Source organism: Mauremys reevesii, linkage group 12 (genome assembly GCF_016161935.1).
Source record: "Mauremys reevesii isolate NIE-2019 linkage group 12, ASM1616193v1, whole genome shotgun sequence".
NCBI classification, from domain to species: Eukaryota; Metazoa; Chordata; order Testudines; family Geoemydidae; genus Mauremys; species Mauremys reevesii.
The window spans coordinates 22,062,983-22,078,150 of NC_052634.1; the positions used below are offsets into that span (position 1 = coordinate 22,062,983).

The 15,168-nt window shown below is 57.8% G+C and overlaps 1 protein-coding gene and 2 non-coding genes across 3 annotated transcripts; 2 read left to right on the plus strand and 1 right to left on the minus strand.

The window, feature by feature from the left end:
* Positions 1–12,533: 12,533 nt before the first annotated feature.
* TRNAS-CGA lies at positions 12,534–12,604 on the minus strand. The gene has a single exon. It is a non-coding gene; the product is annotated as a tRNA-Ser (tRNA).
* Positions 12,605–12,938: 334 nt separating this feature from the next.
* On the plus strand, positions 12,939–13,355 carry LOC120375705 (DNA-directed RNA polymerases I, II, and III subunit RPABC2-like). The gene has a single exon (XM_039496536.1). The coding sequence runs from the start codon at positions 12,939–12,941 to the stop codon at positions 13,320–13,322; it is 384 nt and encodes a 127-aa protein (XP_039352470.1). The 3' UTR covers positions 13,323–13,355.
* A 1,089-nt stretch (positions 13,356–14,444) lies between these two features.
* On the plus strand, positions 14,445–14,517 carry TRNAN-GUU. Its single transcript has one exon. It is a non-coding gene; the product is annotated as a tRNA-Asn (tRNA).
* Positions 14,518–15,168: the final 651 nt, after the last annotated feature.

The window sequence follows — 15,168 nt, forward strand, 5'->3', positions numbered from 1 at the left end:
GGAGTGAGGTGCACCAGAAGAGCTGTGAGTCTGCAGGTCTGGACTGGTATAGTAGGGGCTGTGGGTCGGGAGTGAGGGGCACCAGCAGAGCTGTGAATCTGCAGGTCAGGACTGGGATAGCGGGGGCTGCGGGTCGGGAGTGAGGGGCACCAGTAGAGCTCTGAGTCTGCAGGTCAGGACTGGGATAGCAGGGGCTGCGGGTCGGGAGTGAGGGGCACCGGCAGAGGTGAGGGTCTGGAGGTCAGGATTGGGATAGCGGGGGCTGCGGGTCAGGAGTGAGGGGCACCAGCAGAGCTGTGGGTCTGGAGGTCAGGACTGGGATAGCAGGGGCTGTGGGTCGGGAGTGAGGGGCACCTTATCACCAGGAACTGCTCCCGGCCAGGCACCATACCCCATTCACACGCCTTTGGTCACTATGCAGCTCAGTGGCAATCACTGCCCCGAAGTGACTCCGGCGCAGGCACCCACAGCACGAACTCCCCACACCGGATTCTGTCCATTCATTCATGCCCGTCACCCCAACCGGGGTATGGGCCGCCAACAACAGATCTCCATAGTCTTCTATCCTGGGCCATTCGCTCTAGCTGGTTCCAGGTATAGCCCATTTTTTTGCTATCAACCTGAAGGTCGCGTCGCCAGGTATTTCTTGGGCGGCCTCTTTTCCGCTTGCCTTGGGGGTTCCACTGCAGTGCCTGTCTGGTGATGTTGGTTGGCTGCTTGCGTAGTGTATGTCCTATCCAGCCCCACCTTCTCCTTCTAATTTCTTCCTCTGCTGGGAGTTGATGGGTCCTCTCCAAGAGGTGGATGTTACTGATGGTGTCTGGCCAGCGGATCTGGAGAATCCTTCTGAGGCAGCTATTAATGAAGGTCTGGATCTTCCTGGTGGTTGTTTTGGTTGTCCTCCAGGTTTCAGCTCCATACAGTAAGACTGATTTCACGTTGGAGTTGAACAGTCGAATCTTTATTGCCAAAGACAGCTCTCTGGAGCTCCAGATGTTCTTGAGCTGTAAGAAGGCTGCTCTTGCCTTACCAATCCTTACTTTGATGTCTGCGTCTGTGCCACCCTGCTGGTCGATGATGCTACCTAGGTAGGTGAAGGACTGCACTTCTTCCAGGGGGCTTCCATTCAGTGTGACTGGGTCGTTGCTGATGGAATTGATCCTAAGGATCTTGGTCTTGTCCTTGTGGATGTTGAGGCCAACCTGTGATGACGTGGCTGCCACTACGTTGGTCTTCTCTTGCATCTGCTGTTTACTGTGCGAAAGGAGTGCAAGGTCGTCGGCAAAGTCCAGGTCATCAAGCTGGGTCCACAATGACCATTGGATTCCATTCCTACACTTGTAAGTGGATGTCTTCATAATCCAATCGATGACGAGAAGAAAGAGAAGTGGTGACAACAAGCATCCTTGTCTGACTCCGGTTCGCACCTGGAAGCTGTTTGTGAGCTGCCCTCCATGGATCACTCTACAGTGTATGCCGTTGTATGAATTCTTGATCAGGTTGACCACCTTTGCTGGGATGCCATAGTGCCGAAGGAGGATTCTGTCCACACGCAGAGAATTCTCTCCGCCGGGCTCCTTCGGTTCCTCTCGCTGCTCCCCGTCCTGCCGCCAGACACTGCTCATCTGCATAGCCCCGCCCATGGACACGTGACACCTCCTGTCATTTTGATCTCAAGTGAATGAGTCGCCTGCGGGGAGTGAGCCCGTCACCGCACGTCACAGCCGCTGGGCGGGGATTGTCTGTGAGCCCCGCGCTGGGGGCGGGGCTTCAGGGAGAGACCCCGCCCCATAGACAGCCTGGGGCAGGGAGATATTGGGGAAAGGGATGAGGGGATGGGGGGAGAAGGGGGGAGGGAGAGACCCACCCCCATAGACCTGCAGGGGCAGGGGATATTGGGGGCAGGAGGGGAGAAGGGGGATTGGCAGAGACCCAGCCTGGGGTGCAGGAGAAATGGGGTGGGGTGGAGGGAGACATGTCGGGTGGGGGTGGGTGTGTGTGAAATGTTGGTCCAGGGAATCTGAGTCACTCCCAGGACATCGTGCAGGGGGGAGCACAGGGGCAGGGAGAGAGCCCCAGCCCCTGCCCCTGCCCCACAGAGCCCCAGAGGGATATTGGGGGCAGGGGAGGGGATGGAGGGGGGAGAGACCCAGCCCCATAGACCCCTAGAGGCAGCGGGATATGGGGCGGGGTAGGAGAGGGGATGGCAGAGAAGACACCCATCTCCATAGACAGGAAATTAGGGGAGAAGGGGGGTGGGAGGGATCCCGCCCTATAGACCTGCAGGGGCAGGGAGATATTGGGGGCAGGAGGGGAGAAGGGGGGTTGGCAGAGACCCAGCCTGGGTGCAGGGAAATGGGCTGGTTTGGAGGGAACTGGGGAGGAGAAGAGACACAGGGCAGGACACACCTTGGGACAGGGAAACTGACTCACTCCGAATACACGCGGAGCAGGGCAGGGCGGGGGCAGATCATGCTGGTCCCAGGGTAATTTCGGGGGGTTCTGATTCCCCACTCAGCCGGGGGGCTCCCCTCTGGGCTGAGGAGCCCTGGGGTGGGCGGGTGCAGGGGCTGGGTGTGTGTGTGTCAGGCTGGGGGAGCTGCCTGGGCAGAGGGGCTGGAACTGGGGGCGGCTCCAGGCACCAGCACACCCAGCGCGTGGTTGGGGGGGGCAAACTGCAGGGGGGGGGGCTCTGCTGGTCACCGCGAGGGCAGCAGGCACCCCAGCCCCTCCCCCACTCTGCCCCCCTCCCCTCCCAGAGCTGGGGGAAAACCCAGGAGTCCTGGCCCCCAGCCCTGCCCCAGCCCTGCCCCTGCCCCTCCCCCGTATTTCCGTATGGCTCCATCCAACAGCCCCGCCCCGCGAGTGGGGAGAGACGAGGCCAAGGGAGAAGCAGGCGGGGGGGGGGCCGCTGGGGGCGCGGGGCTGCGGGGGGGGGCCGAGACCCCGGGACACGCGAGTGCGGGTCAGGAGCCGGAGGGGGCGGGGCCGGGGCTCTCTGGGGGGCGGGGCGGGATGAGGAGTTGCGTTGGGGGGGAGGTGTCAGGTTGACCCAGGGACCCGCCCTCACCTGGGCTGGAGAGGACGGAGGCGCCCCGGGGCAGGCTGGGAGTTGTAGTTCCTGGCTCGTCTCAGAGCGGAAGTGACGGTCGGTTGCTCAGACAACGCCCCCTCCCGGTGCACTCTGGGAAGCGTAGTTCTCTCTCTCTCTCTCTCTCACACGCGGCCTCTATTGGAGGAGGGGCCGTAACTCGTCACTTCGCCGCGCCCCTCCCCGCTCCCTGATTGGCGGAGAGAGCGCGGGACAGAGACTCGGCGCGTGGGAGGCCCGGTTCCTCGCCCGAGGCCGCTGCCCCCGCCCGGGCGCGCGCTGCGGCCGTTGGGATTCGAATCCCGCTGGCGGCCGGGGGTCTGCGCGGCTCAGTCCCCGCGGGCGGCACCGGAGTGGGGGGGACGCGGCTCAGGGGCGGGGCCAGTCCAAGGGGCGCTGAGGTGGGACGGCAAGTGGCGGCTCCGCACTTGGCGCCGGGGGCTCAGATCCCAGTTCCAGGCGCCAGGCCCAGCCCCTGCCCCGGGAGCAGCCCCGGGCCCGTGGGATCCGGGCTGGGGGGGTGCCCAGGGCAGAGGCAGCGCGGAGTGAAAGGGCTTCACCCCCCCCCAGCTGGGCCTGGGGGGCTGCAGTGGGGGGGGGCTGAGCAGCCCCACAAGCGGCAGCCTGGGGCCGCGGGGCCCCTCAGCCCCCCCACAACCTCCCCGTGGTGCCCTGGTGTGGCAGTGCCCTATTGGTATCTCCCTCCCCCTATCCCCACACCATTGTGGTAGTGGCCACTTCAGGCAGTGGCCTGTTTATCATCCCCCCACACCACCACCACCACCACCATTGCAGCAGTGCCCCCTGGTGGCCATGTGCAGCAGTGCCCTGCATGTATCCCCCCCAACCATTGTTGGGTATCACCTCACCTGCCTTGTCTCCCTGGTATTCTGGCCAGTGTCCAACTTCCCCTTCGCTCTTAGTCCTCAAACCTCCTCCAAGCAACCCCCCCCCCCAGTCCCTTAAGATGCCAAACCTCCCCTGGAGCCCAACCCTGGGGGGGGGGCACCCCACCTGAAAACCCTACGGCACCATGGGAGTGGTCGTGTCCACTGCCTCCATCTCCCCCCAGCCAGGACGGGCCCCACAGCACCATGGGAGTGGTCGTGTCTCCTGCTTCCATTTCCTGACAGCCGCTGCCAGGCCCGGCCCAGACTTCCCATTTCTGGTGCGAGTCCCGAAGCAGATGCTGCCATGAGGCGGTGCTGGGAAGGGTGGTGCTGGTGTCAGGAGAAAGCAGGAGGAGTAGGTGGGGTCTGTGCTCCTGCGGGGAGGTGCTGCCCTTGCCTGCCCACCCAACAAGCGTTACACGCAGGAGCCTTCGTGCCCTGCGTGTTCAGATCCCTCCCATCGCCAGCTTTAAACTCCGCTGCTCAGTTCTAAGCTTTGGCCACACGGGGGCAACCCAGAACTCAGCCAACGCCTCCCGTTGCTGGTTGCGTTTCCCGCTCCTCGTGGCAGGTTCACACCCTGCAGGCAGATCTCTGAATCGGAGCCGAACCGTTCCCCAAATCCAGCGCTTTAGCAGCAGCTTTGCTAGGAAAGCGCTGACGTCCCCAAGTAAAGTAAGAGCCAAAGCGCTGTGTCCAGGATCTTCTCTTGGGCCCCTCACCGTGGTGTCTGTCAGGCGCAAGGAGAAACCAGGGAAATGTTTTCATGGCGTTTAAGGGCAGAAGGGGCCATTAGCTCAGCTAGTCTGACCCCCGAATAACACAGAATTACACCATGACACGTATTGATCCCACAGACCTTAGACAGATCAAAGCGTTTCAGCCCTCAGGAAGGAGGCTAAACTGGGTACCAGAGGCAGCGAACAAGGGGCCCCCAAGGCAATGGCAGGGAGCTGACGAGGTGAAATATGCCCAGATGATCCCAGCAGGCGACCCACCCCCATGCTGCAGATGTGGGAGTCCCTGTTCCTCCTGCCCTTAAGAATCTCTGGTGGTAAGTGGGTCCCCCCAGTTCCCCAGGTAAGAGTCCTCCATGTGGTTTCCCTGGCTTCACCTCCAAATAAGAACATTGTGTGGAGGGAGTGGGAGGAAGGTTGTCTGGCAGATATGTAAAGGGGGACTGTGTCTCCCTGTCTGGCCCAGGCTCCTGGGAGGAAGTGATCTCAGTGTGTCTGGCTGTCTCCATTCTTCCCGCCCATAAGAATCCCTGGTGTGTGGGTGCACCCTAGACCATTAATGATCTCTGGTGGGTGGGTGTCTCTCTCCCCTAGTCAGGATCTCTGGGGCGTGCCTGTATAAAAGGAGACTTTGACTCACCCAGGCTGGGCTGCCATCATGGAACAGACCAGGTCCTTCTGTGGAGGGTTTGCGTTCCTCCAAGGACGTGATCTCAGTGTGTGTGGGTGTCCCTGTCCCTTCAACCCTTAACAATCCCTGGTGCGTGGGTGCGCTGGGTCCCATTACAATCCCCTCTGTCTTACCCCCCATGAGGGATCCGGTGGCTGTGGGTGTTCTCCACACTACCGGGGGTGTCTGGTTCCCCTGTCCCTCCTGGTTAATAGTGGAGTGTGTGGGTATCCCCCCCGCCCGTTAAGGATCCGTGTTGTGCGGATGCCCCCGTTCTTCTCATTAAGAATGGTGCAACGGAGCATATGGGTGTGTCCCCCACCCCATGAACTAGCTCCCGTGTGTGGTTCCCCTACCCCCGTCCAGGCTCTGTGGTGTGTGGGTGTCGCTGTTCCTCTTTTCAAGATCTGTGTTGCAGGGGGCGTCCCTCCCCGCAAGTCAGAAGCCCCAGCGTGTGGGTGCTCCCATCCCCCCAGCCAGGCTCTGCGGGGGGGGGGGGTGTCTAAAAGGAGACCATGTCTCACCGAGGCTACGCTGCAGGGGTTACTCACAGGGACAATCAGACTAGTGATCAGCATGGGAGTTTTGACCTGCTCCATTTCCGACCTGGGTCGGTTCACCCCTCCTTAGGCAACCTGGAGACCCCAAGTTTCCCTGGGATCACCATAGTGATGCTGAACTTAGTGCGGACAACCGATCGGCACAGCCCCCTGCAGCCCAGAACTCCTGAACTCAAGCGATCCGCCAGCCTCAGCCTCCCCAGGTGCTGGGATCACAGGCACCAGCCACAGGGCCTGGCTTGTGTTATGGCCTGGCTTGTGTTCTAGCCTGGCAGCTGGAGCTTTAAACTCTGCTTGTGAGCTCTGTGCCTTGGCCAGACGGGGACAGCCTGGAACTGGGAAATGCTCCTGCTTCCCCCGCCCCCGTCTCATGTCGAGCTGCAGGCGCCGCTGTCCTCCCAGGTAAGATCCCGGATGTTTCGGTGCCCCCATCCCCTGTCCAGGTGTCCGGGTACCTCTGCCCCCCAGACAGAATCCTGGGTGTGTGGGTGTCCGTCCCTCTGCAGAGGATCCCGGAGTGTGGATGCCCTTGTCCCCCGCTACAAGATCCTGGGTGTGTGGGTGCCACTCTCCCTCCCAGTAGATCTCTGGTGGGTGGGTCCCCAGGGTGTGAGTGCTCCCATCCCCCAATACAGGCTGGGGGGGGGGGTAAAACTGGCTCTCCCTGTCCTGCCCAGGCGGTGCTACAGCAGCTGTTCACAGGGGCAGCAACCCCACTGTCACCCTGCAGCTTTAACCTGCTCCAGGGGTGACCTGCTTCCCCCTCCTTTGGGAGCCCGGGGACCCCGAACTTCCCAGAGTCACCTGATCGATGCTGAGCTGAGTTGTCCCTTGTGCAAAGCAGGGGGCCAAATTCCATGGAAACAATGGATAAGCAGGGGGCCCTAGGCACATCCAGCCCTGGCCGTGAGATGTTCCCTCCCCTTTTCTTTATGCCCCTGTTGTTATTTCATGGATTGTCTGGGATGGGGGAAAAGCTGAGTTCACTCCAGGTGGAGGGGGGAAGAACCCTGAAAATCTCAGGCCCCAACTCCTGCTACGAGGATCACTGAGGTGCTGGGAATCTGCATGGGAAAGGGACAGTGTGAATTGTCAAGGTGGGGAATGAATATCAATCTACAACAAGATCCACCTAATTAATCACTGACACAGGCTAATCCTGCCGCAGATAGAAGGGAAACTGGGAGTGATTCTTTGCTGTTCAGCCATGGAAACAGTGACCCAATTGCACCGCAGTGAATGTGCTGGGGAAAGCTGGACTTTACAGGGAGGTGGAAAGAGCAGATCCTAGAAACACCTGGAGCTCCCCACAGCACTTCTGCCACCGGGGTCAGGTGTTGAGCGACTCACAGCGCCCCTCCCTTCCCATTACATTCCAGGAGGGGGTGGCAGCACCCCCACCCAATGCAGGGAAGAGGGCTGAGTGTATCTCTGCACCCTGAGCCCAGGGCACCCACTCTCTCTGCCCCACACATCGAATCTGGCCCTGCAGCAGAGTGACCCCTAAGAACCAGCAACTTGCAGGACAGCAGATTTGGCCTCAGAGCAGGGAATGTGTCCCTCATGCTGCTTTTAGGTCACTAGGTGCTCTGGAAACAGGAGGGCTCTAAGTGTAACCTATAGCACAAATGGCCCATCTGGGGATGTAGCTTAGTTGTAGAGCACATGCTTTGCATGTATGAGATCCTAGGTTCAATCCTAGCATCTCTAGGTTCTTTTCACCCTGCTGCTTTGCTCATGCCCTGCAGGAGTTTCAATCCTGCTCAGTGAGGGGCTAGTGCCAATTGCATGGAAGGTCTGGGGGGGTTTCTGCTCCTAAGTCTCCTCTGCACATTTAAGATTCCCACCTGCTGTGCTGCTTGGGACAAGGGTAGATGAGAAGGAGAATCCTCCAGCACTGGAGGGAAAGGTCCCATCTGCACAGACTGAGAGGCAAAGACTAGACTTATTTCTTGTCTGGGCCCAATCTTTTCACCTGCTATAGCCCTTGTTCCAGCTCAGGTGGTAGCTAGGGGATGTCTCATGACTGCAGCCACATTTGTTCAGTTCCACCCTCTTATAGAGCTTTGGTACAAGGCAGGAATCTTTTGTCTCTCTCCTGGGGAAAAGCCCCAGGATTAAGATGGATTCCTGTACCAGGTGACATGGTCACATGTCCCGTGAGACACACACCCCCCCCCAAGCCTTCATTCTTCCTGGCCTGACTCACAGATGGTGACGGACAGAGCCATCTCCAGTAAATTGTCCTGGTTAATGGGCCATCAAGAGTCCAAACCACTATTAATGGCCCACACTTTGCATCATTACAACAGGACCTCAGAGTTATAGTTCATATTTCTAATTTCAGATCCAAGAATGATCGGTTCATACAAATAGGATGAACACACACCGTAGATTATAAGCTTTGTAATGATACCTTACAAGAGACCTTTTGCATGAAGCATTGTCCAGTCACTTTATATTCACACTCATTAGCATACTTTCATAAAATCCTATGGAGTGCAACTTCACAGCAGGGAAAGGGTTTTACTGTGGCACCTGGGAGCAGTTGAGTTTCATGTTCAGGCTGTGGTATGAGTTCCTTCACGTTTCTCGTAAGCACACAGGGACCTTCGCGGGTGCTCTCGATACAGGAATGGCCCAGATATGATAAAGTGATGGGAATTGCATTTTCCCCTTTTATTTCTGTATTTCCAATGACATTTCTGTTTGTGATTTCATTTTGCTTTGTATAACTGTGTTTTCTCCTGGATTTGATATTTAACAAAAAAAAGAATACGGCCTCAGGGCACCAGATGGAGGAGCAGGTGGGGCTAGGACTGCTAAGAGAGCGAGAGTAGCAGGTTTTCTGTATAGTTTCCTGCCCTCATTTTTCTTGACTAGTTTCTCTTCTGTACAAAATTTGCTTTTTGTAGAATGTGAGTCTAGCTAGCTCAGTTGGCAGAGCATCAGCCTTCTAATTTGAAGAGCCAGGGTTCAAGTCCCTGGTGAGGCAAAGAAACACTTTCCCCTGTGACATACCCACAGAGTTTTAGAAGGACTCTCCTTGACTTTAGTTTTTCCTTTTCAGGACATGGCCTTTCCCAGGAAGGGTCCTTTACTGCCTGGGACTGAAGGTGCTACTGCCTCACCTATCCACTGGCTTCACAGTCTGGAGGAAGAAAGGCCTCTGGGCCTGCAGCAAAGTGCTGTGTGCTGACTTTTTCAGCAAATGCAGGGCTGGCCAGAGAGGCATGTTCCCACTGAGACCTCCCTGCCAGAAAAAATTGTCCCCACAGACAGCGGCAGCTCCAGGCCCGGCACGCCAAGCGTGATTGGGGTAGCAAGCCGTGGAGGGGTGCTCTGCCGGTCACCGCGAGGGCAGCAGGAAGGCTGCCTTTGGCGGCATGCCTGCGAAGGGTCCGCTGGTCCTGCGACTTCGGCGGACCTCCCGCAGGCAAGCTGCCGAAGGCAACCTGTCTGTCATGCTTGGGGCAGCAAAATGCCTAGAGCCGCCCCTGCCCACAGAGTCCTCCCTGCTGGAAGTCTACAGTAATCAACAGGTGCTCTGCTTTGGGGGAAGAGGCAGCGTAGGAGCGGGGCCATGCGGAGAAGGGGTGGTGAAGGGGCGTGGAGTTGATTATCAGTGATGGGGCTACTGTTCGGGCTCTGGTGGCCGCTCCTTTTAGGGAGCCTGCCCCGCTCCTGGTGGGACCACAAGACGTCCCAGAGCAGAGAGGGTGGCCAGCAGAGCAGTGACAGGGGGGAATGGCAAGTGGCCGGCAATGTGGCCAGACAGCGGAGGGAGAAAGGGGCTTTCCCCCCGGGAGGTGAGAGGTGAACTCTGGGTTTTCACTGTCCCAGGACAGCAGCTGTGGGTGAGGTGCAGTGAAGGGAGGGGCACATCCACAGAGCTTCTGGTGTCTGGATTTAAGAGCCCGAGGCAAAAGGCCACTGCCCAGCGCACTGTGGGGGGGGGGGGGTGTTTTGCTCATAGTGTTGTGTTATGAATCCTGATTGTGGTGTTTTCCCAAGTTAATACAAGGTGATTTTCCTCCTTTAGTTTCTTTTCTACACTCAGTGCGTGTGAGTGGGGAAAGTATCGCCTCTTAGAGGCACCCAGTGGCCAGGGTTAGTTTCCCCAGGTTACTGGGTGGGGGCTTAAGCAGACCGGGTGTTGTATTGTTGAAGAGGAGCCCCAAGCACCCAGACAGGGTGATTTTCCTCCTTTTTATTAAAGTTTCTTTTCTACACTCAGAACAATGTCCGCCTTTTCCAAAGAAGTGCTTGGAGGGGGGTTTCTCATGTTACCATGTGGCCTAATGGATAAGGCATCTGATTTCGCATCAGGCGATTGAGGGTTCAAGTCCCTTCGTGGTTGTAATCGTGCAGTTTTACCTTTGGGCTGAAAGTCCTGCTCCCTTCAGGGCTGGAACCTCTTCTTGGCCGCTCAGGCCAATGCTCTGGCTTCAGCTAGAGCCCCAGGAAGGAGTTGGGGGGTGGGTGTCACAAAGGCTGGGGCATGAGCCCCAGGTGTTTCCAGTCTCACCTTTGCCCTTCCTGACTTGCCAAAGAAAGTGCGCGGCTGCCCGGGCTAGTGTGTGCGCCTGTCCCTGTGCTGGAGGGTACTTGCTACACAGCGTCTTTGGAGCCTGGGTGTTTCTCTGCTTCTTGCCAGCTGGGGAAAAGCCTCTTGGGGTAAAATCTCCTGCCCCACTGCAAAAGTGAGCACCTTGAGTGGGACCAGTCAGAGGCCCCACCGATGGGGGCTGGCCCTGCTTTCCTACCATCTTCTGATGTTGGCCACAGAGCATCAGCAGCCGCCCCACATGCTGGTGACCTTCAGTGGGTGTTTGGCATGGCAGGGAGCAGCCTGGCTGGGTGTTTTGGTGCCTGTCTGCTGGCCACACATAGGCATGGTCCTGACCTCCTCTAGCCCTGTGGCTTTTAAGCCTTCCCTTGGAGCTGTCAGCACCAGCTGCCTCTGCTCTAGGTGCCCAGAGGAGGAGGTGTTGCTGGGTCACTTTTACAGATGCCCCTTCCCTGGTACTGCCCTTGCTCAGCTGCACAGAGGAGCTTCCATCCCCAATCCCTGCCTGTCACTGCCCAGCAGCCCTCTGGCACCATTCCTGAGGGTCACCCTGCCTTGCTCTCTTCCTGCCATGTTGGGAAACACAGCTCCCATCTCGCCTTGTTAAAGGTCAGGTGGGCCAACTAAGGGCAGAAGCCCCTTCTATGTTTTCCTACTGCAGAGCCCAAGCTCAGGGACTCACCTTGGGTCAGGCACTGCAGTGCTCCCAGAAAACAAGCCACCCCTGTACAAAGAGGGATGAAAGGGCCTGCCAAAGCCTGGGATTGAACCAGGGACCTTTAATTCTTCAGTCTAACGCTCTCGTAACTGAGCTACTTTGGCAGCTGCATTGAAGTATTTTGGCCTGTTGCTTCTCTGTCTGGGATATTTTTGTCAGCAGTTGCACACAAAAAGAACAGGAAAACGAACGGCTGCTCCACACCCCCACCAGAGGAACCCGACGCCCTTAGCTGTGGGGAGTAAGAAGTGGCTGTTGGCTGACAGGGCCTGTCCCCGAGCAGCTGGAACAGCAGCTGCCGCCTCCCCCTCGGCTCCAGGCTGTGGGAAATGCTCATTGCCTGGCTGCATGGGCAGATGCTGCTCCGTGCTCTGGAGAGCGTCTGTATTGCTCTGTCAACCCCCCGTCTTCACTGAGCCAGTCTGGTAAGGTCCCAAGTGCCCCCTCCAGCCTGGCAGCTGAGAGTCTGTGCAGACATCAGCCCCCCTGCCAGCCCCACAGGCAGCAGCAGCGCCAGCCCCCCAGCACCACAGGGGCACTCAATGCACTTCCTGTGGGGAAATGGCTCCTTGGCGTCCAGCTGCTAGAGTGAGAGCCAGGAGAGAGCAGTGTCTGGCTCACCGTGGGGGAGAGAAGAGACCTGGTGAGTGCGGATCTCCCTCAGTCTCCCCCGCAATGCTGGTCACTTCTATTGTCACTGTGATAGTCGGTGCTTCCCTTCAGGGCTGGCCCTAGAGGGGTGCAGTCCCCGGAAAAAAAAACCCTTTCCTCCTCCACCCCTTCCCCCAAGCCCCCACCCCAGTCCCATTCCTCTCCCTCCCCCACCTCTTTCCATCTCTGCTCCTCCCCCTCCCTGCCCAGCGCCTCCTGCACTCCACTGAACAGCTGATCACTGGCAAGTGGGAGGTGCTGAAGGGGAAGAGGAGGAGCTTGTCAGCAAGGCCTGTAGTGGGTGGGGGGGGGAGCTGGCTGCCAGTGGGTGCTGAGCACCTATTTTTTCTCTGTTGGTTCTGCAGCCCCGTAGCTCCCATGCAGTCGCTGACTCAGCTCCTTTCACACGCTAGAGAGGAGCAGAACCAGGGCTATGGCTGATCTATGGGGCACCAGGTGAGTGGCAGAGGCTTCAGGTGCTGAGAGTTTGCCTGACCCCTCAGGGACACAGTGTGAGGTGGTGTCCCAGGCATCTCTATGAAAGGAGCAGAACAGGATTTACTTGGGGTGGGGAAAGAATTGAGAGTGGCTCAGGGGGTTGTACAGAGGTATTGCCCGGGTGAGAGACTGGCTAAAACACAGGCGTTGCTGTGAGCAGGATTTGAACCTGCCTATTGAATTTCGACTCCAACACCTTAACCACTTGGCCATCACAGCTGTGAGCACAAAATTGCCCCAGTGCCAGAGAAACTGGTAAAGAATCACAATGCCCAGGCATGAAGTCATCTGAGCTACAGAATTCCCACCGCAAACCTGGCTCCCAAAGCACAGGGGGGATTTGGGGTTCATTCTCTTTGCTTAGCCATGTGCAGTCGCACAGCAGGATGCAGCTGGTGGGACAGGGATACTGAATGCTCAAGGGTCAGACCCAGGAAGGTTGAAGCTGCATAAGCTTCTTGCCCTGAAGACAGCCTGCTCAGAGAAAGGAAACTCCCTTAGAGGGGTCTGCGGTTGGGATCGCATCGCAAGAGTCTTGCGCCGGGCTGGCAGCATGTCCGACAACGAGGACAACTTTGATGGTGACGACTTTGACGATGTGGAGGAAGATGAAGGGCTAGATGATTTGGAGAACGCAGAGGAAGAGGGTCAAGAGAATGTAGAAATCCTTCCATCTGGAGAGAGACAGCAGGCAAATCAGAAGCGGATCACAACTCCATACATGACCAAATATGAGCGAGCCAGAGTCCTGGGCACTCGTGCACTCCAGATAGCGATGTGTGCTCCAGTCATGGTAGAGTTGGAAGGAGAGGCAGATCCTCTGCTGATTGCAATGAAAGAACTCAAAGCTCGGAAGATTCCCATAATCATCCGCAGGTACCTGCCAGATGGAAGCTATGAAGACTGGGGTGTGGATGAGCTAATTATCACTGACTGACCTGCTTCCTGTCATTGTCCCTGGTTCCTCTTTCACCTGAGGATGCTTTTATTTTTGTTTATATTTGTGTAAATAAAAAATACCCCCCCATTTTTAAGCAAAAAAAAAAAATCCGGACTGGCTGTGTGTAGCGCACTTCCACAGCATTGCCTTCTACAGCCCCTGACGCAGCCACTGGCCCACCGGGGAGAGCTGGACCCAGCAGAGGCCCCGGCGGGGACCAGGCGGCACTTCGGCAAGTGCCCCTGGTGGGGCTGGCAGCCGGACTCTTAGCACCGAAGAGCCGGGGCTGGCCAGGGGAGTGCGCCAGGCCGGGCAGGTAGGCAGGGGGCGGGACCTGACTGGAGGGCTGGAGCCACGTGAGCAGGTGTGGGAGCAGAGCATTGTGGGAGAGGAAGCAGGAGTAATCAAGTGTATTTTCCTGTTTAGTTTGCATCAAGGACAGAGTAACTGTACCTGGCATTTGAAGCCTGAAAGCTTCACCCTCACCTGAAAAGTACTCACCATTAAGGGGTATGGGTTCCTAACGCCAAAACCTGTGGGGAGATAGGAATGGATGTTTGTTTAGAATCTGCTTGTATGAGTGGGTTCCTGCTGATTTTTTTTTTTTTTTTGCTGTTCCTGCTGTGTAAAGACAAAAGTATTTTGGGATCTCTTAGAATTGTTGTTAGTGCTGCACTGCTGAAATCATTAGTCCTAAGCTTATGCTATGTGATCTCCTTCATGGTATATTTTGGCCCTGGGAGATAAAAGGCTGCTCTGTGTGTGGTGTTAGGGAGTGAGGTAGCAAACATTGATGGCAGAGGTGGTGCATGTGCCACAGAAGTCGTGTGCCCCCCCTGCCCCCGCTCCTGTCCAAGAGTCCAGTATTTGCATAAACCCACCCACTGACCTGTGACTAACAATCTCGCTCTGCTAACTCTTCCAGCAAAACAGACCAAAGAAAGTGTATGCGAGCGCTGTACCACAGCCCGGTGCTCTTTCGGTTCCTTCCCACAGAACTTTCCTTCCATAGCAATCCAGTTCCTTGCTTTTGCTTGGCTAACCACTGTAGGCATGTGCTATACCGTACCCTGAGCTGATTCCCGGCTTTTGTGCTCAATACAGCCTTGCCCCCTCCATGTCTCTGTGGCGCAATGGGTCAGCGCGTTCGGCTGTTAACCGAAAGGATGGTGGTTCGAGCCCACCCAGGACGGCGCTAAGCCCCTGCTACTGCCTTGCTTTCCCGAGGCCTGTGGGGGAGCCTCAAAGGTCCCATTTTGCTACCTCTTGGCCTCAGAGCTTTCAGCTGGTGGTCCAAAGAGCAGGCTGGATGCCATTCAGAAACCCATCTGCCAGCAGCCGTGCCGGAGGCTCAGGCTTAATCCTCAAAGCCGAGCACAAAAACTTTCAGCCGGGACCATTTCGCTCCTTCCCGCCTCCGCCCAGCGGCAAGGGAGAAGCGGAGGAGACAGGCCGGCTCAAAGACACCTCCCTCCCACTTCCCTGTACGCTGTGCAAAGCTCTTGGCCTGCCTCATGCCTCATCAGGAAAGCACGGCCATGCGGCCCAAGCCTGAGTCACGTCCGCGGCCTGGCCCACCCCGCCCCGGCTGACGGCGCGCAGAGCCACGCGAGTCAATGGCAGGTCGAGTCGGGAGCCTCGGCTCTTTCCCCTGACAGCCACACACACAGCGCTGCCTAGCGCCCCCAGAGCCTCCCTCATGTTCTCCCGCAGCAGCCGCCTGCCGGTGTGGGTGGGAAAAGGGGACCAGGAAGCACTGCAGCCTCATTCCGGGACAGGAGGCCCTCGCCACGCCCAGGCCTGCCTCTTGCCTTCAGCCCAGGCAGCCAGAGGTGCCCGGGAG